The 23,798-nt window shown below is 41.7% G+C and overlaps 1 protein-coding gene across 2 annotated transcripts; it reads right to left on the minus strand.

Annotated features, from left to right (window-relative positions):
- Positions 1–323: 323 nt before the first annotated feature.
- LOC106605487 (histone-lysine N-methyltransferase PRDM9) lies at positions 324–23,629 on the minus strand. Of its 2 annotated transcripts, XM_045717907.1 has the most exons (13): positions 23,534–23,629; positions 23,174–23,242; positions 21,765–21,882; positions 17,201–17,329; positions 7,558–7,646; positions 2,956–3,105; positions 2,699–2,831; positions 2,457–2,585; positions 2,074–2,345; positions 1,919–1,986; positions 1,543–1,733; positions 675–1,231; positions 324–600 (listed from the first exon to the last, which is right to left on the minus strand). In XM_045717907.1, exons 2-13 carry the CDS (start codon positions 23,189–23,191, stop codon positions 487–489), a joined length of 1,968 nt encoding a protein of 655 aa, XP_045573863.1. In that variant the 5' UTR covers positions 23,192–23,242; positions 23,534–23,629; the 3' UTR covers positions 324–486. The 2 variants fall into 2 exon arrangements, with proteins under 2 accessions (XP_045573863.1, XP_045573862.1); XM_045717906.1 differs by lacking the exon at positions 23,174–23,242 and having other exon boundaries at positions 324–584; positions 743–1,231; positions 23,534–23,603.
- Between the last annotated feature and the right edge of the window lie 169 nt (positions 23,630–23,798).

The raw sequence follows: 23,798 nt of genomic DNA on the forward strand, positions 1-23,798 counted from the left end.
CACTGGTCAGTTCCTTGGCCATTCCCGCCCAGTTAGGCTTCTAGTAAACATGGATCATCAAAGTATAAATGTACTTATGGAGTGCACATCATCATCAGGAAATTAAAAGTGAATTAATGGAATGATTAGGATGAAGATTACTGAATCCTCCTCTGGGTGAGTTGTTAATATCTGACACTAATTACACAAGACTAACACAAAAGGTGTATTTTATTATCACATGTTTATAACTTGGAAGGTATACATTTCAGTTTAATAAAGACTGTCGTTAGTATTTACACATATAACATTTATGTAAAATTTCATTGTTCATACCATAAAATACAATTCATACATTTATGCCTAACAAATTTTAAAAAAAACAGTTAGTTGAAAGTTCCACGAATACCATAATTGATATCAAAATAATTCATCTTTTATATTTCTTGTAACAGTGATGTAAGTGTAATGTTCTATCAGTGTTACATCACCGTCCCAAAGAGAAATCTAAAGTTCTTTACTCTTTTTAGAACACTTGTGTTTCTTTAGAGTTCCTGACTGACTGAAGCTCTTCCCACACTGAGAGCAGTGAAACGGCTTCTCTCCTGTGTGAATGCGCTGGTGTGGTCCTGACTGACTGAAGCTCCTCCCACACTGAGAGCAGTGAACGGCTTCTCTCCTGTGTGAATGCGCTGGTGTGTCTTTAAGTCTCCTGACTGACTGAAGCTCTTCCCACACTGAGAGCAGTGAAACGGCTTCTCTCCTGTGTGAATGCGCTGGTGTGTCTTTAAGTCTCCTGACTGACTGAAGCTCTTCCCACACTGAGAGCAGTGAAACGGCTTCTCTCCTGTGTGAATGCGCTGGTGTGTCTTTAGATGTCCTGACCGACTGAAGCTCCTCCCACACTGAGAGCAGTGAAACGGCTTCTCTCCTGTGTGAATGCGCTGGTGTATGATGAGATTTCTCCCTGTTGTGAAGCTCTTCCCACACTGAGAACAACGGTGTGGTCGTGGCTTGTCCGTCTCTCTCTGTTTCCTGGTGGGAGCTGGGTTGAATGAACCTGTAGTGCTTCCATGGTGTTGTGAGCTGCTGGAGGACATGAGATTCTCTGATCTGATCTCTCCACTCCTCAACAGTCTGACATACTCATCATGGTGACATCTCTTTATGTGCTTGAGGAGGAAGATCTGAGAGGTGAAGGAGAGCGGACAGCCAGAGCACGAGAAGATCTGGAAAGACTCAACGTTCACATCTGTGAGAGATGGAGGGGAGAGAGAAATAGTAATTAAATCAAGTTCACAACGTGCATAATCATTATTTTTCTAACACACCTGACATGAACAGAGAACTCAGGACCAGTATGATAATACACAACACAAAATATATTTAACATCAATGATGAGTTTCAATTGAGAAATAAGTAATAATTATGTAATATGAAGTAAATAAAATGAATGTAAGAGGAGTGAACTGAGGAGGATGTAGCAAGGGCAGTGCTCGTGTTGTTCCAGAGGAAGAGAGAAGGGGATGAAGAGAGGAGGTTAAGGGGAGAGAGTAAAGTACCTTTAGCAGAGCTCTTTTTGTCCCAGAGGTAGTCGAAGACAATGCCCAGGTCTCTGGCGTACTCCCCTCCGTACCAAACCAACAGCTCCTCTCCAACAGCTATGGGCTTACAGCAGCGGTACAGAATCCCTCCTCTGTACTGGAAGGCCACCAGATTCTGTTCTTCTTCACTACGAGCACAGTTCACATACCTGAGAGAGAAGTAGAGGGTTAATAATGTTCAAGAAATACATTAAGATTATCAGCTATCAAATAGAGACAGGTAGGTAGGTACAGAAACAGAAGGAGGAAGAGGACCGTGAGACTTCCTCCGTACTTAGAGAGAAACAAGAGGAAGAGGACTGTGAGACTTCCTCTGCGCTTCAGTGTTGCTCACCTCATCCAATTGGAGTGAGTGTCTCTCCCAGCATCAATGTAGTCGTCCCAGTGTCTGCTCTTGTAGATCTGAGGAAAACAACAATTCATATTTACAGTTTTGATCAGGTTGGGAAAAATGTAAGCACAGTGCAATGACACACACACTCCTCTCACCACCCAGGAGTATCCACTCTCCATGGCCTGGTCCTTGTCTGTGATCTCTCCTTCATAAGGTCCATAGTGGGCTCCTGCAGGCACAGTGTTTCCTTGGTTGAACACACCCAGTCCTGCTTCAGGGATGCCGGATGTCCTGACCTCCAGGCCGGATGGCAGGGTGAGTCTGGCCCTATCAGGGGCTCCTAAGGGGACAGGGATGTCAGGGACGAAGAAGGCAGGACCATGGAGCTCACACTCCTCCATGAAGAAAGACTTGCAGTCCTCACAGTCTGAGAGAGAGAAAGATAAACAGAACATGTTAAACATCAGTTATCATGATGAAGACGCATTCAAAATGTAAAACACCAGAGTGGTTGAGAGAGAAAGATTACATGACTCACAGAGGTAGTGGTCATCTTTGGGGACCTCCTCCTCTGTGTAAGTGATTCTTGGTCTGTCTCTCAGGTTTCTACCGCGCTTGTATGTGTTCAGTGCTTTCTGCCTTTCCAGCCACTCTCTCTTAGACAGACCTGGTGCAGACAATGCACACGCACACTTAAGTCAATGTGCCCCATCTTTCTCTCAGACCAAATAAAATCTTAAGTCAAACTCTTAACAGTCTATTCATGTCTGTCCCTGTTACCTGAGGTTGATGGTTTGGGGTGCAACAAGGGAGTCCCCCTCTGAGTGAGAGCTGGGGTGTCTGCCCCTCCTCCCTGAGTGGAACGCTCTGTCTCCCCTCCACTGGTGCTGGAGGTTGCTTCACTCTGACCCTCCTGGAAAGAGAGAGGAGGGTTCAAACTGACCACTGGGTCTGTGTGTCATCACTTGGCCTTTGTTTTGTAGCATCATTAATGAAAAGATTGTGTGTTGTGTTGTGTGTATGACAGTAACACACACCTTGTCTCCTAGCCCCTCCTGATCTCCACTGTGTGTGTCTGCTGTGCTGCCGTCTCTGAGGAAGACCACTTTTTCAGTCAGCTCCTCCAGGAATGGCTGGGGTGGTTCTGTCCCCATATTACTGGGTCCTGCCTCCTCACCACTGAGGGGCTGGGCGTTATGACAAATATCACAATGATAACTAGACAGAGCCGGCAACCCTCTTCATCTACAGTGTGGCAATTTCCTACAGAACCTGATACACAGTGTAAGTACTCACACCCCTTGCCTTTTTCCACATTTGAATTTAAAATGTAGTTTTGGTGTCTGGCCCACACACACACACACACACACACACACACACACACACACACACACACACACACACACACACACACACACACACACACACACACACACACACACACACACACAAAATACCCCATAACGTTAAGGTTTTTGAACATGTTCACAAATTAATTAAAAATGAAAAGCTGAAATGTCTTAAGTATTCAACCCCTTTGTTACGGGAAGCTTAAATAAGTTCAGGAGTAAAAATGTGCTTAACAAGTCACAGAAGTTGCATGGTGGTAGAATAAGTGTTTAACATGATTTTTGAATTAGTACCGCATCTCTTTACCCCACACATACAGATAATTGTAAGGTCCCTCAGTCGAGCAGTGAATTGCAAATACAGCTTCAACCACAAACACCAGCGAGGTTTTCCAGTGCCTCGCAAAGAAGCGCACCTATTGGTAGATGGGTAAAAAAAAATAAGACATTGAATATCCCTTTGTGCATGGTGAAGTTATTAATTACACTTTGGATGGTGTAGCTATACACCCAGTCACTACAAAGACAGGCATCCTTCCTAACTCAGTTGCCAGAGGGGATGGAAACATTTCACAGCTTAGAAATGTTCCATACGCACAAAAAGCTGATTTCTCTCAAATGTTGTGCACAAATTTGTTTACACCCGTTTGTGAGCATTTTACCCTTTGTCAAGATAATCCATCCACGTCACAGGTGTGGCATATCAAGAAGTGAGTTAAACAGCATAATCATTACACAGGTGCACCTTGTGCTGGGGACAACAAAAAGGCCACTCTAAATGCGCCGTCGTGTCACAACACAATGCCACAGATGTGTCAAGCTTTGAGAGAGCATGCAATTGGCATGCTGACTGTAGGAATATCCATCAGCACTGTTGCCAGAGAATTTGATGTTCATTTGAAGAGTATTTATGTTTGTAATAAAGCCCTTTTGTGGTGAAAAACTAATTCTGATTGGGTGGGCCTGGCTGCCAAGTGGGTGGACCTATGCCCTCCCAGGCCCACACTAGGCTGCGCCCCTGCCCAGCCATGTAAAATCCATAGATTAAGGACTAATTTATACATTTTAATTGACTGATTTCCTTATATGAACTGTCATTCTGCAAAATGTTTGAAACTGTTGCATGTTTATATTTTTGTTCAATATAGTTACTCCACAATACTAACCTAAATGACAGAGAAAATACGGAAGCCTCTACAGAATAAAAAAAAAAGATTCCAAAACATCCAACATGGCATTAAAGTAAGAGTAATATGGCAAATAAATGTACTTCATGTCCTGAATACAAAGCGTTATGTCTGTTATTCGAACTCAATCAGCATGACAGAGTGATCTCCAGCCTTGTCCTCGCCAACACTCACACCTGTGTTAACTTTTTTAGGATAGGGGGCAGCATTTGGAATTTTGGATGAAAAGCGTGCCCAAAGTACACTGCCTGCTACTCAGGCCCAGAAGCTAGGATATGCATATAATTGGTAGATTTGGATAGAAAACTCTAAAGTTTCTAAAACTGTTAAAAATAATGTCTGTGAGAATAACTGAATTTATTTGGCAGGCGAAACCCCGAGGACAAACCATCCAGGATTTTTTTTGTTATTGAGGTGACAGTATTTTCAATGGGTTTTCTATGTGGATCTAGATTTCAGGTAACTTATTAGATATTTTGTAGTCATGTTGCGCGAGTTGGAACCGGTGTTTTTCTGAATCAAACGCGCCAAATAAATGGACATTTTGGAGATATAACGACGGAATTTATCGAACAAAAGGACCATTTATGATGTTTATGGGACATATTGTGTCAGAAGAAGATCTTCAAAAGTAAGGCATGAATAATATCGTTATTTCTGAGTTTTGTGTCGCGCCTGGCGGGTTGAATTATGATTGTCATGTGTTTGTTTGATGGGGTGCTGTCCTCAGATAATAGCATGGTTTGCTTTCGCCCTAAAGCCTTTTTAAAATCTGACATGGTGGCTAGATTAACAAGAAGTTAAGCTTTAATTTGGTGTATTACACTTGTGAATGTATGAAAGTTAAAAATGTCTAATATTTATTTTTTTATTTTCGCGCTCTGCCATTTCACCGGATGTTGTCGAAACGTTCTGCTTGCGGAACCCCTAGCCGTAAAAGGTTAACGAGAGAGTCACTGACATGATGTCAGCTGGTCCTTTTGTGGCAGGGCTGAAATGCAGTGGAAATGTTTTTCGGGGGGATTCAGTTCATTTGCACGGCATAGAGGGACTTGGCAATTAATTGCAAATCATCTGATCACGCTTCATAACATTCTGGAGTATATGCAAATTGCCATCATACAAACTGAGGCAGCAGACTTTGTGAAAATTAATATTTGTTATTCTCAAAACTTTTGGCCACGACTGTAGAGCACCCGCCCAGCACTCTAACATCCATGGGAACAGAGAGGGGTTGAGTGGGGATGCCCAGCTCGGATGCCAGGGTAACATCCATTAGACTCATATCGGCCACCCGAGTCGATGAGTATCTGGAGAGACTTGGACTGGTCGCCCCACAGCAGGGTGGCATGGAGAGGGGGGCGAGTAGGGGGAGAAGCAACATTATCTTTAAGACCCACCAGAGTACTCAATCCTACCCATGAGCTAGGTCTCTTGAAGGGACTGGTAGACACAATGACCGGCAGTACCGCAACACAGACAACTCTGGGTGTTAAGTGTGCGTACGCATTCGGCTGGAGACAGCCTAGCCCGGCCGAGCTGCTGCGGCTCGGGAAAGGGCAAATTGGCAGTCTTCGGAGGCTCTTGGAGGAACTCGGGTAAGCTCTGATCCTCTCGGGGACTCCCGGAGTTCATCAGATGCAAATGGGATCCTTGAGTGAGCAATTGGCACTGCAATCGAATACCTCCAGACTGAGGCAGATGGCGGATTGTTGCTCCCACACCACCGTGGCCCAGGGGAGTGCCCTCCCGCACATCAGCGTAATAATGTACGCCATCTTCGAGCGGACCGAGGGGAACAAAGGTGGCTGCAGCTCGAAAACGAGGGAGCACTGGGAGAGAAAGGCCCAGCAGGTTCTGGAATCTCCATCGTAGCGCTCCAGGGGAGGTAAGCGGGATTCCCGGGAAACCGGGGTGATGGCGCTGTTACCAGCTGGGTTACTGAGGGGCTGGGAGGTTACTGTCGTGGTAGGCAACCCACGGAATTGCTCCCGCAAAGCGTCCAATGCTAGGTCGTGACGGTCGGCCACGTCCTGGAACCCTTCCATCAGACCACAAAGCAACTCCTCGTGTCTACCAATGAGGGCTCCTTGGGAGGTGATGGCGTTGCAGAGCTGGTCTGCTGGGTCAGTCATGGCCAGTTTGTACTATCAGGTTTCAGGTAAGACCGAAGTGCAGGCTGTGTTGAAGTAACAATGTTTATTGCAACAGGGGCAGGCAAACGACAGGCCAAGTCAGGGGTCAATAATCCAGAGTAGTGGGGCCAAGGTACAGGACGGCAGACAGGCCCAGGGTCAGTACAGGCAAGGGTCAAAACCAGGAGGACGAGAAAAAGAGACACTGGGGAAAAGCAGGAGCGGAGACAAAACGCTGGTTGACTTGAACAAACAAGATGAACTGGCACACAGACAGAAAACACCGGTATAAATACCCAGGGGATAAGTGGGGAAGAAGGGCGACACCTGGAGGGGGGTGGAGACAAGCACAAGGACAGGTGAAACAGATCAGGGCGTCACAAAATCTAAACTGGATTTGCTTACCAAAACATTGAATGTTCCAGTGGCCTAGTTAGTTTTGACTTTTAAAAAAAAGGCTTGAAAAATCTATGTCAAGACTTGGAAATGGCTGTCTAGCAATGATCAACAATCAAATTGACAGAATTTAAGAATGGGCAAATATAGTACAATCCAGGTATGCAAAGCTCTTAGACACTTACCCAGAAAGACTCACAGCTGTGAATCCTTATGTAAATGGAATATTTCGGTTTCCCTTTTCAATACATTTGCTAACATTTCTAAAAACATGTTTTCACTTCATCATTAAGGGATATTGTGTGTAGATGGGTAAGAAAAAAATATATTTAATCAATTTTGAATTAAGGCTATAAAACAACAAAATGTGGAATAAGTGAAGGGGAATGAATACTTTCTGAAGGCATCATAATTTAATTCATTGGTTCACACTTCATAGCGCCTTGAGAGCACAAGTATCTGCTAGTGTAGTGCTGAAGAGAAACAAAAACTCACCAGATATAATAGTATGCACCTGTGCAGGTATTTTAAAAAACAGTTACCTGTGCAGGTATTTTTTACAAAACACTTACCTGTACTGAAGGTGTAGCAGGATTGTCAGGCTGAGGTACTCCCCGAGACACTGCTGGTCTCCTGGTTGGGGGTCGGAAGCTCCGTGGTGCTGTGGGGACAGATCAGAGAACTAATATAAGCCTTACCTGGCCACTAACAGACCTCTTCTATTAGGGACGTCTAACGTTCAGCTTGCAGCAGATCCTTTGGACGCTCTAGTCTAAAGCGCCAGGTTAAATTGTGTTCAGGAAAACATGTTTTAACTCTAAAATGGTTAAACTAGTGAGAAATGTGATTACTGAACAAATCTGTGAGTTTGCTTCATTACTATCATCCTAACATCAGATATTGAACCATTTTGCCATATCTAATTAATGTATGTTACACTACTTTTTATGAAGAGGTTACTACTTTACACCCCACATTTTAACATCAAATTGGGGGAAAATACACTTCCTTTTTACCTCAGATTGGTAATGTTAGTATAAATGTTTACAGTCCACACAATGACAAAAGATCATGTATTTGATCAAATATATAACAGATTAATATCTTTGGTTTTATACTGTTGATTTTGTTAATACACGCTGGGGTCGTTACCATTTTCTTTCTCAAATGGCACTGATAATTCGTGGAATTCTTTTAAAATGTTGCTGGCCACAGTCTAGATAGAAGCTTTGTACAGGTTCTCAGCTAACCAATATATATACAGTGGGGAGAACAAGTATTTGATAACCTGCAAAATCGGCAGTGTTTCCTACTTACAAAGCATGTAGAGGTCTGTAATTTGTATCATAGGTAGACTTCAACTGTGAGAGAAGGAATCTACAACAAAAATCCAGAAAGTCACATTGTATGATTTTTAAGTAATTAATTTGCATTTTATTGCATGACATAAGTATTTGATCACCTACCAACCAGTAAGAATTCCGGCTCTCACAGACCTGTTAGTTTTTCTTTAAGAAGCCCTCCTGTTCTCCACTCATTACCTGTATTAACTGCACCCGTTTGAACTCATTACCTGTATAAAAGACACCTGTCCACACACTCAATCAAACAGACTCCAACCTCTCCACAATGGCCAAGACCAGAGAGCTGTGTAAGGACATCAGGGATAAAATTGTAGACCTGCACAAGGCTGGGATGGGCTACAGGACAATAGGCAAGCAGCTTGGTGAGAAGGCAAGAACTGTTGGCGCAATTATTAGAAAATGGAAGAAGTTCAAGATGATGGTCAATCACCTTCGGTCTGGGGCTCCATGCAAGATCTCACCTAATGGGGCATCAATGATCATGAGGAAGTTGAGGGATCAGCCCAGAACTACACGGCAGGACCTGGTCAATGACCTGAAGAGAGCTGGGACCACAGTCTCAAAGAAAACCATCAGTAACACACTAGGCCGTCAAGGATTAAAATCCTGCAGCGCATGCAAGGTCCCCCTGCTCAAGCCAGCGCATGTCCAGGCCCGTCTTAAATTTCCCTGCTCAAGCCAGCGCATGTCCAGGCCCATCTGAAGTTTCTCCTCTGGACCATCTGGATGATCCAGAGGAGGAATGGGAGAAGGTCATGTGGTCTGATGAGAAAAAAATTGAGCTTTTTGGTTTAAACTACACTCGCCGTGTTTGGAGGAAGAAGAAAGATGAGTACAACCCCAAGAACATCATCCCAACCGTGAAGCATGGAGGTGGAAACATCATTCTTTGGGGATGCTTTTCTGCAAAGGGGACAGGACGACTGCACCGTATTGAGGGGAGGATGGATGGGGCCATGTATCGCGAGATCTTGGCCAACAACCTCCTTCCCTCAGTAAGAGCATTGAAGATGGGTCGTGGCTGGGTCTTCCAGCATGACAACGACCCGAAACACACTGCCAGGGAAACTAAAGAGTGGCTCCGTAAGAAGCATCTCAAGGTCCTGGAGTGGCCTAGCCAGTCTCCAGACCTGAACCCAATAGAAAATCTTTGGAGGGAGCTGGAAGTCCGTATTGCCCAGCGACAGCCACGAAACCTGAAGGATCTGGAGAAGGTCTGTATGGAGGAGTGGGCCAAAATCCCTGCTGCAGTGTGTGCAAGCCTGGTCAAGAACTACAGGAAACGTACGATCTCTGTAATTGCAAACAAAGGTTTCTATACCAAATATGAAGTTCTGCTTTTCTGATGTATCAAATACTTATGTCATGCAATAAAATGCAAATTAATTACTTAAAAATCATACAATGTGATTTTCTGGATTTTTGTTTTAGATTCCGTCTCTCACTGTTGAAGTGTACCTATGATAAAAATTACAGACCTCTACATGCTTTGTAAGTAGGAAAACCTGCAAAATCGGCAGTGTATCAAATACTTGTTCTCCCCACTGTATATAAAATGTGATTACTGAACAAATCTGTGAGTTTGCTTCATTACTTTCATCCTAACATACTTCAAATAATATTTTTGCAGGAATCTCCTTGCGAATGATTTTGCCGAAGATTGTATCTTCGCCGGGCTGGGCAACCCGAGCTTTTGCTATATATATATGCACACACATATACACACACACGGGGTCATTTAGCAGACACTCTTATCCGGAGCGACTTACAGGAACAATTAGGGTAGTGCCTTGCTCAAGAGCACAGAGAGATTTTTCACGTAGTTGGCTTGTGGACTTGAACCAGCAACCTTTCAGTTATTGGCCCCACACTCTTATTAACCTTTTATGGATAGGGGGCAGTATTTTCACAGCCGGATAAAAAACGTACCCGATTTAATCTGATTATTACTCCTGCCCAGAAACTAGAATATGCATATAATTATTAGCTTTGGATAGAAAACACTCCAAAGTTTCTAAAACTGTTTGAATGGTGTCTGTGAGTATAACAGAACTCATTTGGCAGGCCAAAACCTGAGAAGATTCTGTACAGGAAGTACCCTGTCTGACCATTTCTTGGCCTTCTTGATCATCTCTATCCAAAACAGGGGATCTCTGCTGTTACGTGACACTTCCTACGGCTCCCATAGGCTCTCAGAAGGCGGTAAAAAGCTGAATGGTGGCTTTGCAGGCCCTGGCTGAAAAACATTAGCGCATTTTGATAGTGGTCGATCAGAGAACAGAGACTGGAGGCGCATGCACGAGGCGACCCCATGTTTTTATTCTTTCGTCTTTGAACGAAAACCACGACTCCCGGTCGGAATATTATCGCTTTTTTAATTGATTGATTTAAAAAATGTAAAAAATTGATTTTAAACAGCGGTTGACATGCTTCGAAGTACGGTAATGGAATATTTCAAATTTTTTTGTCACGAAACGCGTCGGGCGCGTAACCCTTCGTCACCCTTGGATAGTGTCTTGAACGCACGAACAAAACGCCGCTATTTGGATATAACTATGGATTATTTTGAACCAAACCAACATTTGTTATTGAAGTAGAAGTTCTGGGAGTGCATTCTGACAAAGAACAGGAAAGGTAATCAAACTTTTCTAATAGTAAATCTGAGTTTGGTGAGGGTCAAACTTGGTGGGTGTCAAAATAGCTAGCCTGTGATGGCGTGCTATCTACTCAGAATATTGCAAAATGTGCTTTCACCGAAAAGCTATTTTAAAATCGGACATAGCGAGTGCATAAAGGAGTTCTGTATCTATAATTCTTAAAATAATTGTTATGTTTTTTGTGAACGTTTATCGTGAGTAATTTAGTAAATTCACCGGAAGTGTTCGGTGGGAATGCTAGTTCTGAACGTCACATGCTAATGTAAAAAACGGGTTTTTGATATAAATATGAACTTGATTGAACAAAACATGCATGTATTGTATAACATAATGTCCTAGGCGTGTCATCTGATGAAGATCATCAAAGGTTAGTGCTGCATTTAGCTGTGGTTTTGTTTTTTGTGACATTATATGCTAGCTTGAAAAATGGGTGTCTGATTATTTCTGGCTGGGTACTCTGCTGACATAATGTAATGTTTTGCTTTCGCTGTAAATCCTTTTTGAAATCGGACAGTGTGGTTAGATAAAGGAGAGTCTTGTCTTTAAAATGGTGTAAAATAGTCATATGTTTGAAAAATTGAAGTTTTTGGATTTTTGACGAATTTGTAATTCGCGCCACGCCTATCATTGGATATTGGAGCAGGTGTTCCGCTAGCGGAATGTCTAGATGTAAGAGGTTAACAGCTAGGCTACCTGCAAAGTTTCCATGTGGACTTTGAATAGTGTTACTTTTAACAATGCTACAACCCAAGAGTTTGCCCCTTTTTCTATTTATTTCAGCATGATATCGATGAAAGTGATTAACAAAAAAAGCATTATGTTACACTTACCGTGTTGGCGACCCACTTTAATAAAAATGTAGCTAGCTGTCTTCTACAAATTGTCTAACCAGTGATATACACATTATTCCCAGATGCAATGTTTTTGAGCTGTGTTAGTTTTAACAGGAAGTGCACGTCACACCCTGATCTGTTTCACCTGTCGTTGTGATTGTCTCCACCCCCCTCCAGGTGTCGCCCATCTTCCCCTGTGTATTTATACCTGTGTTCTCTGTTTGTCTGTTGCCAGTTCGTCTTGTTTGTCAAGTCAACCAGCGGGTTTGTGTCAGTGCATGCTTTTCCCCAGTCTTTGTCCCCCCTTGTTCTCCTGGTTTTTGACTCTGTACCTGACCACTCTGCCTGCCCTTGAGCATGCCTGCCGTCCTGTACCTTTGCCCCGGTTGCTGTAATAAACATTGTTACTTCGACACGGTCTGCATCTGGGTCTTAACTTGATACCTGATAGTGCAACCTCATTAGAGGTCGACCGATTAATCGGAGTGGCCGATTAATTAGGGCCGATTTCAAGTTTTCATAACAATCGGTAATCGGTATTTTTGGCCACCGATTTAAAAATATATATACATATTTTTTTACACCGTTATTTAACTAGGCAAGTCAGATTAAGAACACATTCTTATGTTCAATGACGGCCTATGAACGGGGGTTAACCGCCTTGTTCAGGGGGGATTCGTTTTTGCAACCTTCTGGTTACTAGTCCAACGCTCTAACCACCTGCCTTACATTGCACTCCACGAGGAGCCTGCATGGCAGGCTGACTACCTGTTATGCAAGGGCAGCGAGAAGCCAAGGTAAGTTGCTAGCTAGCATTAAACTTATGTTATAAAAAACTAGCAATCTTAACATAATCACTAGTTAACTACACATGGTTGATGATATTACTAGTTTATCTAACGTGTCCTGCGTTGCATATAATCAATGCAGTGCCTGTTAATTTCTCATCGAATCACAGCCTACTTCGACAAACGGGTGATGATTTAACAAGCGCATTTGCGAAAAAAGCACTGTCGTTGCACCAATGTACCTAACCATAAACATCAATGCCTTTCTTCAAAATCAATACACAAGTATATATTTTTAAACCTGCATATTTAGTTACTATTGCCTGCTAACATGAAATTGTGTCACTGCTCTTGCGTTCATTGCCTGGCTCATTGTGAACTAATTTGCCAGAATTTTACATAATTATGACATACCATTGAAGGTTGTGCAATGTAACAGGAATATTTAGACTTAGGGATGCCACCCGTTAGATGAAATACGGACCGGTTCCGTATTTCACTGAAAGAAAAAATAAAAGTGTTTTCGAGATGATAGTTTCCGGACACACTATTCAACAGCCAGTGAAATAGCAGGGTGCCAAATTCAAAACAACAAAAATCTCATAATTAAAATTTCTCACACATACAAGTATTATACACCATTTTAAAGATAAGACTCTTGTTAATCCAACCACATGGTCCGATTTCAAAAAGGCTTTACGGCGAAAGCATAACATTAGATTATGTTAGGACATCAACTTCACAAGAAAAAACCACACAGCCATTTTCCAAGCAATGAGAGGCATCACAAAAACCAAAAATACAGCTAAAATTAATCACTAACCTTTGACGATCTTCATCAGATGACACTCCCAGGACTCAATGTTACACAATGCATGTATGTTTTGTTCGATAAAGTTCATATTTATATCCAAAAACCCCATTTTACATTGGCACGTGATGTTCAGAAAATGTATTGCCACCAAAACGTCCGGTGAATGAGGACATCAATTTACAAAATTACTCATCAAAACATTGATAAACTTTACAACAGTAATTGAAAGAATTATAAATATACTACTCCTTAATGCAACCGCTGTGTCAGATTTCAAAATAGCTTTACGGCGAAAGCACATTTTTCAATATTCTGAGTACAGAGCTCAGCCATCAATGCAAGCTATACAGTTACCCGCCAAGTTCTGGAGTCAAAAAGTCAGAAATAGTATTATAAATCTTCACTTACCTTTGCTGATCTTTGTCGGAATGCACTCCCAGGACTCCCACTTCCACAATAAATGTTTGTTTTGTTCGATAAACTCCATATTTATGTCCAAATACCTCATTTTTGTTTGCGCGTTCAGACGAGTTATCCAAATGCGCCATGCTCACGCATTTTGTTGAGACGAAAAGTCCAAAAAGTTATACTACAGTTTGTAGAAACATGTCAAACGATGTATAGCATCAATCTTTAGGATGTTTTTATCATACATCTTTGATAATATTCCAACCGGACAAATCCTTTGTCTTCAGAAAGGAAAAACAAAGCACCTCCCGCTGACGGCCAGGTCACAGTAGAAGCCTGTAACAGCGTTCTAAAGACTGTTGACATCTAGTGGAAGCCTTAGGAACTGCAAAATGACCCCTAAGTCACTGTAGTTTGAATAGGGAATCAATTTAAAAAACTACAAGCCTCAGATTTTCAACTTCCTAGTTGGATTTTTCTCAGGGTTTTGCCTGCCATATGAGTTCTGTTATACTCACAGACATCATTCAAACAGTTTTAGAAACTTCAGAGTGTTTTCTACAAGCCTCAGAAGATTATGTACAGGAAGTGCCCTCTCTGACCATTCCTTGAGCTTCTTGACTCTGTTTATTGAAGACTGAGGATCTTTGCTGTAACGTGACTCTTCCTATGGCTCCCATAGGCTCTCAGGAGGTGGGAAAAAGCTGAATGATGTAATTCCAGCCCCAGGCTGAAACACATTAGCGCTTTTGGCAAGTGCTCTATCAGAGGACAATGGGCTGAGGCGCATGCACAAGTCGACCCCATGTTTTTATTTTCTTTCGTCTTTGAACCTAAACACAGATTCCCGGTCGGAATATTATCGCTTTTTTACGAGAAAAATTGCATAAAAATTGATTTTAAACAGCGGTTGACATGCTTCGAAGTACGGTAATGGAATATTTAGAAATGTTTTTGTCACGAAATGCGTCGTGCGCATCACCCTTATTTACCATTCGGATAGTGTCTTGAACGCACTAACAAAACAGAGGATATTTGAACATAACTATGGATTATTTTGAACCAAACCAACATTTGTTATTGAAGTAGAAGTCCTGGGAGTGCATTCTGACGAAGACAGCAAAGGTAATAACATTTTTCTTATAGTAAATCTGTGTGTGCTAAACTTGGTGGGTGTCTAAATAGCTAGCCCTGTGATGCCTGGGCTATCTACTGAGAATATTGCAAAATGTGCTTCATCCGAAAAGCTATTTTAAAATCGGACATATCGAGTGCATAAAGGAGTTCTGTATCTATAATTCTTAAAATAATTGTTATGTTTTTTGTGAACGTTTATCGTGAGTAATTTAGTAAATTGTTAGCGAATTCCCCGGAAGTTTGCGGGGGGTATGCTAGTTCTGAACGTCACATGCTAATGTAAAAAGCTGGTTTTTGATATAAATATGAACTTGATTGAACAAAACATGCATGTATTGTATAACATAATGTCCTAGGGTTGTCATCTGATGAAGATCATCAAAGGTTAGTGCTGCATTTAGCTGTCTTCTGGGTTTTTGTGACATTATATGCTAGCTTGAAAAATGGGTGTCTGATTATTTCTGGCTTGGTACTCTGCTGACATAATCTAATGTTTTGCTTTCGTTGTAAAGCCTTTTTGAAATCGGACAGTGTGGTTAGATTAACGAGAGTCTTGTCTTTAAATAGCTGTAAAATAGTCATATGTTTGAGAAATTGAAGTAATAGTATTTCAAAGGTTTTGAAAATCGCGCCACAGGATTCAACTGGCTGTTACGTAGGTGGGACGACTTCGTCCTGCCTAGCCCAGAGAGGTTAAGAATTATAGATACAGAACTCCTCTATGCACTCGATATGTCCGATTTTAAAATAGCTTTTCGGATGAAGCACATTTTGCAATATTCTAAGTACATAGCCCGGCATCACAGGGCTAGCTATTTAGACACCCAGCAAGTTTAGCATTCACCATAATCAGATTTACTATAAGAAAAATGGTCTTACCTTTCCTGTTCTTCGTCAGAATGCACTCCCAGGACTTCTACTTCAATAACAAATGTTGGTTTGGTCCCAAATAATCCATCGTTATATCCGAATAGCGGCGTTTTGTTCGTGCGTTCCAGAAACTATCCGAAATGGTAAATAACGGTCGCACGCATGGCGCATTTCGTTAAAAAAAAATTCTAAATATTCCTTTACCGTACTTCGAAGCATGTCAACCGCTGTTTAAATTCAATTTTTACGCCATTTTTCTCGTAGAAAAGCGATAATATTCCGACCGGGAATCTCCTTTTCGGCAAACAGAGGAAAAAAATCTCAAAGACGGGGGCGGCCAGGTCACGCGCCTAAGCCCACAGTCCCTTGATCGGCCACTTGAGAAAGGCGATAATGTGTTTCAGCCTGGGGCTGGGATGACGACATTCCGTTTTTTCCCGGGCTCTGAGCGCCTATGGAAGACGGTAGGAAGTGTCACGTTAGAGCAGAGATCCTTTGTAAAAGATAGAGATGGCAAAGAAGTTCCAGAAATGGTCAGACAGGCCACTTCCAGTAAAGGAATCTCTCAGGTTTTGACCTGCCATTTGAGTTCTGTTATACTCACAGACACCATTCAAACAGTTTTAGAAACTTTAGGGTGTTTTCTATCCATATATAATAAGTATATGCATATTCTAGTTACTGGGTAGGATTAGTAACCAGATTAAATCGGGTACGTTTTTTATCCAGCCGTGAAAATACTGCCCCCTAGCCCCAACAGGTTAAGCAGCAACAGCATCATTTTAAGTTTTAGTAATATAAATGGAACTTTCAACATTAATTTCCAATGGTATAGAACTTAATCAGGTAAAAACCACTGAACGACTCCACATACCAGACATCACCAAAATGGGTTTGCCCTAGCAGTAACACAGACAATTTCACTTATTTTAGCATACCTTACACTCCTTTAGCCCTACCTGTCTACTAACCTAGTGGTATCTGGGTAGGTCCTACCAGTCTACTAACCTAGTGGTATCTGTGTAGGTCCTACCCGTCTACTAGCCTAGTGGTATCTGGGTAGGTCCTACCTGTCTACTAGCCTAGTGGTACCTGGGTAGGTCCTACCAGTCTACTACCCTAGCCTAGTGGTATCTGGGTAGGTCCTACCAGTCTACTAGCCTAGTGGTATCTGGGTAGGTCCTACCTGTCTACTAGTCTAGTGGTATCTGGTTAGGTCCTACCTGTCAACTAGCTTAGTGGTATCTGGGTAGGTCCTACCAGTCTAGCGGTATCTGGGTAGGTCTTACCAGTCTACTAACATGATACTTCTAATAACATCCACATTTACTACTACAGCTCTACCTGGTGGGCATCTCTCCTGCCGAGGGGTCCACTCATCCTCCTCGGAGTCACTGGGTGCGAGAAGCGGAGCATTGTTCACTAGTTTAGGTCTGCCTCTCCTCATAAAAGCAGGTACTGGGGAGTTCAGCCCTGAGGGACACATTCGCACACACAGCAGAGATACTGCTCAATACAACACATAGTAGAGGCACTGCTCAATACAACACACAGTAGACACTGCTCAATACACGAGGAAGTTCCATCATTTAATGATGACAGCCCAAAACGCAACAAAACTATACCGACTATAGAACAATGTCACACTTTTGAGCAGAGCCAAGAGAGACCCAATTTAAGAAACTCAACTCAAATTCACCCCAAAAAGGAAACCTCTATATTACAGGTATTTCACAGCTTAGAAATATTACAGTAGTAGAGACACTGCTCAATACAACACACAGTAGAGACATGACGCAATACAGGAGTAGGACAGGAGTAAAAAACAAAGTAATAGTGATGAATCTAAAATCAGTCAGAAGAGGGTAACACAGACACATCACAGGGGCTATAATTCTGAAGCATCTGTTTAGAACATTTTTCTCACAACCAAATATGGTTGTTATAGGAAGTCGAGTCTAGAAGGAGAGGATTGAATGAGGTGAAAAACTAGGCCCACATTCTGCTCATTTACTCATCGACGAAACATCTGATCTCAATAAATGTTTCTGTTCCCAAAACTTTAATCTGTTACAAACACAGTGCACTTAAGTTTTATAGACCTGATGCTTTGACCATTTTTTTTTTTAAAGTACATTGTTTAGGAGTGCAAAGTCTAATTGAGTTTGTACACACCAGAAATTCACAGTCATTCCCTAACAGAAATATGCAAATAAATGCAACAATAAGCCAATAAGACCTCGCTAGCTCTTGCTTGGCTTTGCCCACCTCCTTGCTTGTTCTGGCCACTATGCTCAGGGTTGCCATGTCTGCAATTTCCCTGTAAAACTATGTCGCAGGTGAAAATGTATTGGCCGCGGGTTGCGTTTATTTGGGCTCCTTCTAAATTGCCACATGGCCGCCATTGTGTTTCTCTTAAAAAATATATATATATATTCACTGTGACCTGCAGCTGCTGACGATCAGGCAGTGCGGCAGGCTGTTACTGGTGAGTGGTGGGGAGGGGGAGAGCCGGAGGGGTGTGTGTGTTGAGAGCACTGGTTGAGAGTCACAACTTTTTACCAGTTGTAGGCAGACTATTTAGATTGGGCAAATGCATTCTAATGTCGACTTTTCTTATGGAAAACTGTATCAAGAGAAGCAAAGGGTTTCAGGCGGTCACGTCCTGACCATGGTAAGCTGTTATTTTCTATGGTAGAGTAGGTCAGGGCGTGACAGGGGGGGTTTATTCTATGTGTTCTATTTCTATGTTCTTAGGTTCTTGTTTTTGTATTTCTATGTTGGTTTGTTTGGGATGATCTCCAATTAGAGGCAGCTGGTCATCGTTGTCTCTAATTGGAGATCATACTTAAGTAGGGGTTTTTCTTCCTGGGTTTTGTGGGTGATTATTTTTGAGTAGTTTGTTTCTCCTCTGCGTCACGGTTTGTTGTTTTGTCTATTCAGTTATTTGATGTATTGCATAGTTTCACAGAGTAAATAAAATGTGGAACTACACACACGCTGCACCTTGGTCCTCTCCTTTTGACAGCCGTGACACAGGAATTCTCAGTTCTTGGGTCTCGAGCACTGCACGAGTGGAAATTTGAAATGGAAATGATGGAACTCCCTCGCGTCCTTCTGTTATGGGAAAAAGTCCACATTGAGATTGACATTAAATGTGGAGAATTATATATTTGCATCTGTTGGCCATCAAGTAGCCTATTACTTTTGATGCCATGTAGGCTACTGTATCCTACCATTTGATAAAATACATATGTTGAAATGACTATCACTGGAATCATACCAAATCAATTTGTGCCACTTGTGTAGCCTACCTGGAGCTGGCAAATGGATAGATAACAAATAGTATATCACTTCAGTTTGTTGTTGTAGCCTTGTGTTATTATGCAATTATGAATGTGTTAGGCTCAGGCGTCGTAGTGAGGAATCAAACGCAGGAAGCAGCGAGCACAGGGTAGTGGCTTATAATAGTTGCAACAGGCGAGCACACACAAGCCACCCCAAACAGCGAAATAATGCGCACACAAAATAATGTGTCCCAAACACAGGGGAAATAACATGCGGCGCAAAAAACAAACGCACAAGTGTAAACCCAAGCACAACAGGAAAATAATCCCACACAATGAACAAGCGGACCAGCTAACACTAATAGCCCCGCTAAGAACAGGTGCACACAATCACAAACAGGGGGAAAACAAAAAAGGGAAACAGTGGCAGCTAATAGGCCGGTGACGACGACCGCCGAGCGCCACCCGAGCAGGAGGGGGCGCCACCGTCGGTGGGAATCGTGACAGAATGCCCATGTTTAGTTAATTAAATTGGAAGTTATCAATCGTGACCAAGGTTACAGCTCTATTGCAAATGTATCATTCTCCACATTTAATGTCAATGTCATTGTGGACTTTCCCCTGAAATTAGTTATCCTATCTGGGACTATAGGCTACCTGCATCTAGCTCAGAAAACCATGGCAACGTTGAATTGTAATTATAAACACAGATTTTTGTCAGTAGCCATGCCTATTGAAATAACAAGTCAATCTCGCAAATATGCCATTTATAATGGTTTTTAGTCTTAACATCTGGCACATAATAACAGCACAATTGCCAGAAAATAGCCTAACATTTGTTTTTTGAAGTGTTTTCGTGCAGAGATTTCGAGATCCTATGTCCAACTTCATCACTCAAACTCTCCTGTCGGATTTATCTAGTTGTGCATATGCGTAAATTTGAATTATTTACAATTATAAACTGGGTGGTTCAAGCCCTGAACATTTATTTTTACTGGTCTAATTACATTGGTAACCAGTTTATAATAGCAATAAGGCACCTCAGGGGTTTGTGGTATATGGCCAATATACCACAGCTAAGGGCTGTATCCAGGCACTCTGCGTTGCGTCGCGCTAAGAACAACCCTTAGCCGTGGCCTTATTGCTTAATTATAAACTGGATGGTTTGAACCTTAAATGCTAATTTGTGAAAGCAGTGGTATATCAGACCGTGTACCACGGGTATGACAAAACAATTATTTTTACTGTTCTAATTACATTGGTAACCAGTTTATAATAGCATTAATATTGACAGCTGCTGGAGCCAGTTCACAGGGCACTGGTTGAGAGAATGCCAAGAGTGTGCAAAGCTGTCATCAAGGCAAAGAGTGGCTACTTTGAAAAATCTCAAATATAAAATATATTTTGATTTGTTTAACACTTTTTTGGTTACTACATGATCCCGTATGTGTTATTTCATAGTTTTGATGTCTCCACTATTATTCTACAATGTAGAAAATAGTAAAAAAATAAAGAAAAACCCTTGAATGAGTAGGTGTATCCAATTTTTGTTGACTGGTACTGTGTATGCGATGGGTGTATAGACATTGTGGACAGTATGTTGTTAGAATATATAGTATATCTGGAGACTACATGCCTAGAATATGGCTGGACTCGCAGAAAAATCATGGGGCAGCAACAGCAAAAACTGTCATCTTTCCGCCTGGGCAGAGCCCTCCAGAAGGCGAATAAAATTCCCACCCACTCCACCCTGAATTCCAGCTCCTTCCCTCTGGCCACAGGTACAGACTACATAAGGTAAAAAAAATAGGGCCAAGTACTCTTTTATTCCAAATGCAATTCTGCAGCTTAGTAAAATGTTGGACTAATTACCCTTCATCACTTGCACTTTAAGTATGGAATTGCACTTACCCAGCCTACTTGCTTGTAAACATCCTTTGCTATTTTTTTGTTGTTGTTTTTTTAATATGTGATATGTTTTATGACTGCTGCAAAATGAATTGCCTCTCTGAGGACATTAAAGTTTTCTGAATCTGAATAAGGCACTTTAGGGGTTTGTGGTATATGGCCAATATGCCATGGCTAAGGGATATGTCCTAAGAACAGCAGTTACCCGTTGTATATTGGCCATATAACACACCTCCTCAGGCCTTATTGCTTAATAATCGTAGCAGTGAAAACAAGTTAAATTGACATCCATTGTTGGAAAATGATCTGGTGAGTTTAATAAGGGCAAATTATATTTTCTCTTGCCACCTATTCTTAACCTCACAATAATTATTATTTTGATGGAAAACATAATTTGTTTCTTAGCCTACGTCGTTACATATCACATTGATATTCCTTCTTAATTCGCTTGATAACATTATGTAAAAAGGGTTTATTGGATACATATGGTATGTCCTCCCTTGCTGCAAAAAAAAATCATTTTTAGCCTGCTTTTCAGCCCTTGTGGGTTTTGAGTGTTCATTGGGCAAGAAATTTCAGCTTGACCTGGCAACCCTGACTAGGCTTCATTTGCTCCCACTATAAGCGACACAGATAAACTATTGTGGGTTAAGTTATAATATCTTAGCTAAAATGTAATTTTGTCACTGTTCAGCTATATCTGGGACACTTACCTATAGTAAGCATAGCCAGGTGGTTCCTCTTCAAGTTTCTGTACCGAACTTTCTCACATTTCACAAGATGGGTCCATTCAATCTTTGAGAAATAGGTCTTCAAATCATGGAAATCATCCTAGTGGGAGTGTGCAGGTGTAGCTATAACGTTGGCTCAGTTACAAATGACACAAGCAGAAACCACCTGAACATATCAGATACAGTAGCTACGTAGCTAGATGGCTAAATTGTATCTCTCTATTTTAAAGTGGTCCCATCTAGAGGTTGACATGGGAGTGAAAATTAATTCCTGTCCCGTCTTGTCCTGTAATTTGTTTTCCTGTGCTGTCCTGATCCTGCAACAGTTCTATATCTCTGGAATATTACTGTCCCTTCCCGATAAAGATCATTCCCATACCGTGTTCATTTTTTAACGCAGAAATGTGTATTGAGAATAATTTCAGTAATGCAATATGCGACTGTGATATGTGGTTGTCTTACCTATTTTAGCTAAATGCGCTGATTGTAGGCCTATGACGTATTCTATAAATTACGTAAATGTAGATAGACTAAGGCTGGAGGATGAGGACAGAAACCCCAGCAGGATGGTCTGCTAAGCACAGGCATACAACTGTAGCCTGCAGATGAGCAGTGCACACATATTAACATTTACAACACATTGACATTTACAACATGAAAATAAAAAATAAATAACCGAGCAGCAGTACTGCATAAGTCAATCTATTTTTATTTCACTCTTCACCTCAGATGGCTCGGTTTGGTTAAATACTCGAACAATTGAGCTTGACAGTAAAGTTGTTAGGAAGTAGAGCAGCTAACATTACAGTATGCCGCTTCAGGCTGCTTGTTCCTCTCCGCTCTCTGCTTGATAGCCTATTTGATTAAACTTCAGCATTTTTTACAAGCCATGTATTTGGTTCCTTTGTTGTCAAAGACAACTGAACTCCATCAAATTTAGCTAAAACATATTTTTGGGGGTTTAATATTAATGTTAGTGATGGGTCCTTGGCTGCAACTGAAGTAGGTTGGCAATTTACAACTGGAGCGAACGGGGAGAGGGGAAATAACCATTTATTTTGTTATCGATTTCTATGAAGTAAACTATATTAGGCATAGCCTACACTATTGTTTTTCTTTTATGAAATACTCCACACATTACATATTTCCGCCCAAAAAACTAAGTTTATAACTATTAAAGTTATTGTACTGCCCTTTCCTGAGGACTGTTTGATCCTGTCTGGAACGTGACTAGAATTTGAATCTCATTCCTGACAGAAACCCGCAGGATCCGGCGAAAGAGCCGTGGGAGTCCTGTTCTCTTGTCAACCTTTAGTCCCATCATCAGTATCTTTGTCTATGCTACCTAGCTACCTTTAGCTGATAAACTAGCTAGGCATTTTTCAACTTACCTCTTCCGAAGAACTCATTTTAGCTGTCTTCCCTCGAAGTTCTTTGCATTTAAGAACTTGTAGCTACAACTTCGAATTATAGGGAAGTTAGTTAATATCATTATCAACTGTTAATTTGCCAACAGGTAGCTAATTTCACTATTTTGGTTAACTAGCTAACGTTAGCGTTAGTATTTTAGCTAGCTAACTCCCACTAGGTAGGTGCATACATAGTAGCTAACACAGTAGCTAGCTAGCTACGTTACAGTACGTTACTGTACTGTAATTTAGCAGTAAAACGTGTTGATTACCAGAGCTAACAAGTTATTCTCAATGTTTTACTAGTTATAGCTTGGTATTCTAGCTAGCTAGCTAAATTACCTGCCTTTGTAATCCGATCGTCCACAGCTCAGTCACTCTAAACTGAGGTAAATTTCGCGAACAATCGAGCAAACTCACTGGTCCGCGAGACCTATTTCTGGCGCCAAACATACAACGGCGGGAAAGAGGATGGAAAATAACTGACTGCCCAGTTGCCACTTGCCAGTGTTGCTGTTGTTGCAGTCTGTTCATGGTCATGAACAGTCCAGCCAGTCTGTCTCTTCATGTGAGGTTGTGCTGGTAAAATTTAACCTACTGGTTAAAT

Source organism: Salmo salar, chromosome ssa05 (assembly GCF_905237065.1).
Source record: "Salmo salar chromosome ssa05, Ssal_v3.1, whole genome shotgun sequence".
Taxonomy (NCBI): domain Eukaryota; kingdom Metazoa; phylum Chordata; class Actinopteri; order Salmoniformes; family Salmonidae; genus Salmo; species Salmo salar.

Coding starts and splice junctions, on each gene's coding strand:
- LOC106605487 (XM_045717907.1), bottom strand. Junction 1,232..1,542: donor CAAAAAGAGCTCTGCTAAAG/GTACTTTACTCT, acceptor CATCTCTCACAG/ATGTGAACGTTGAGTCTTTC. Junction 601..674: donor CAGGAGACTTAAAGACACAC/CAGCGCATTCAC, acceptor TCAGGACCACAC/CAGCGCATTCACACAGGAGA.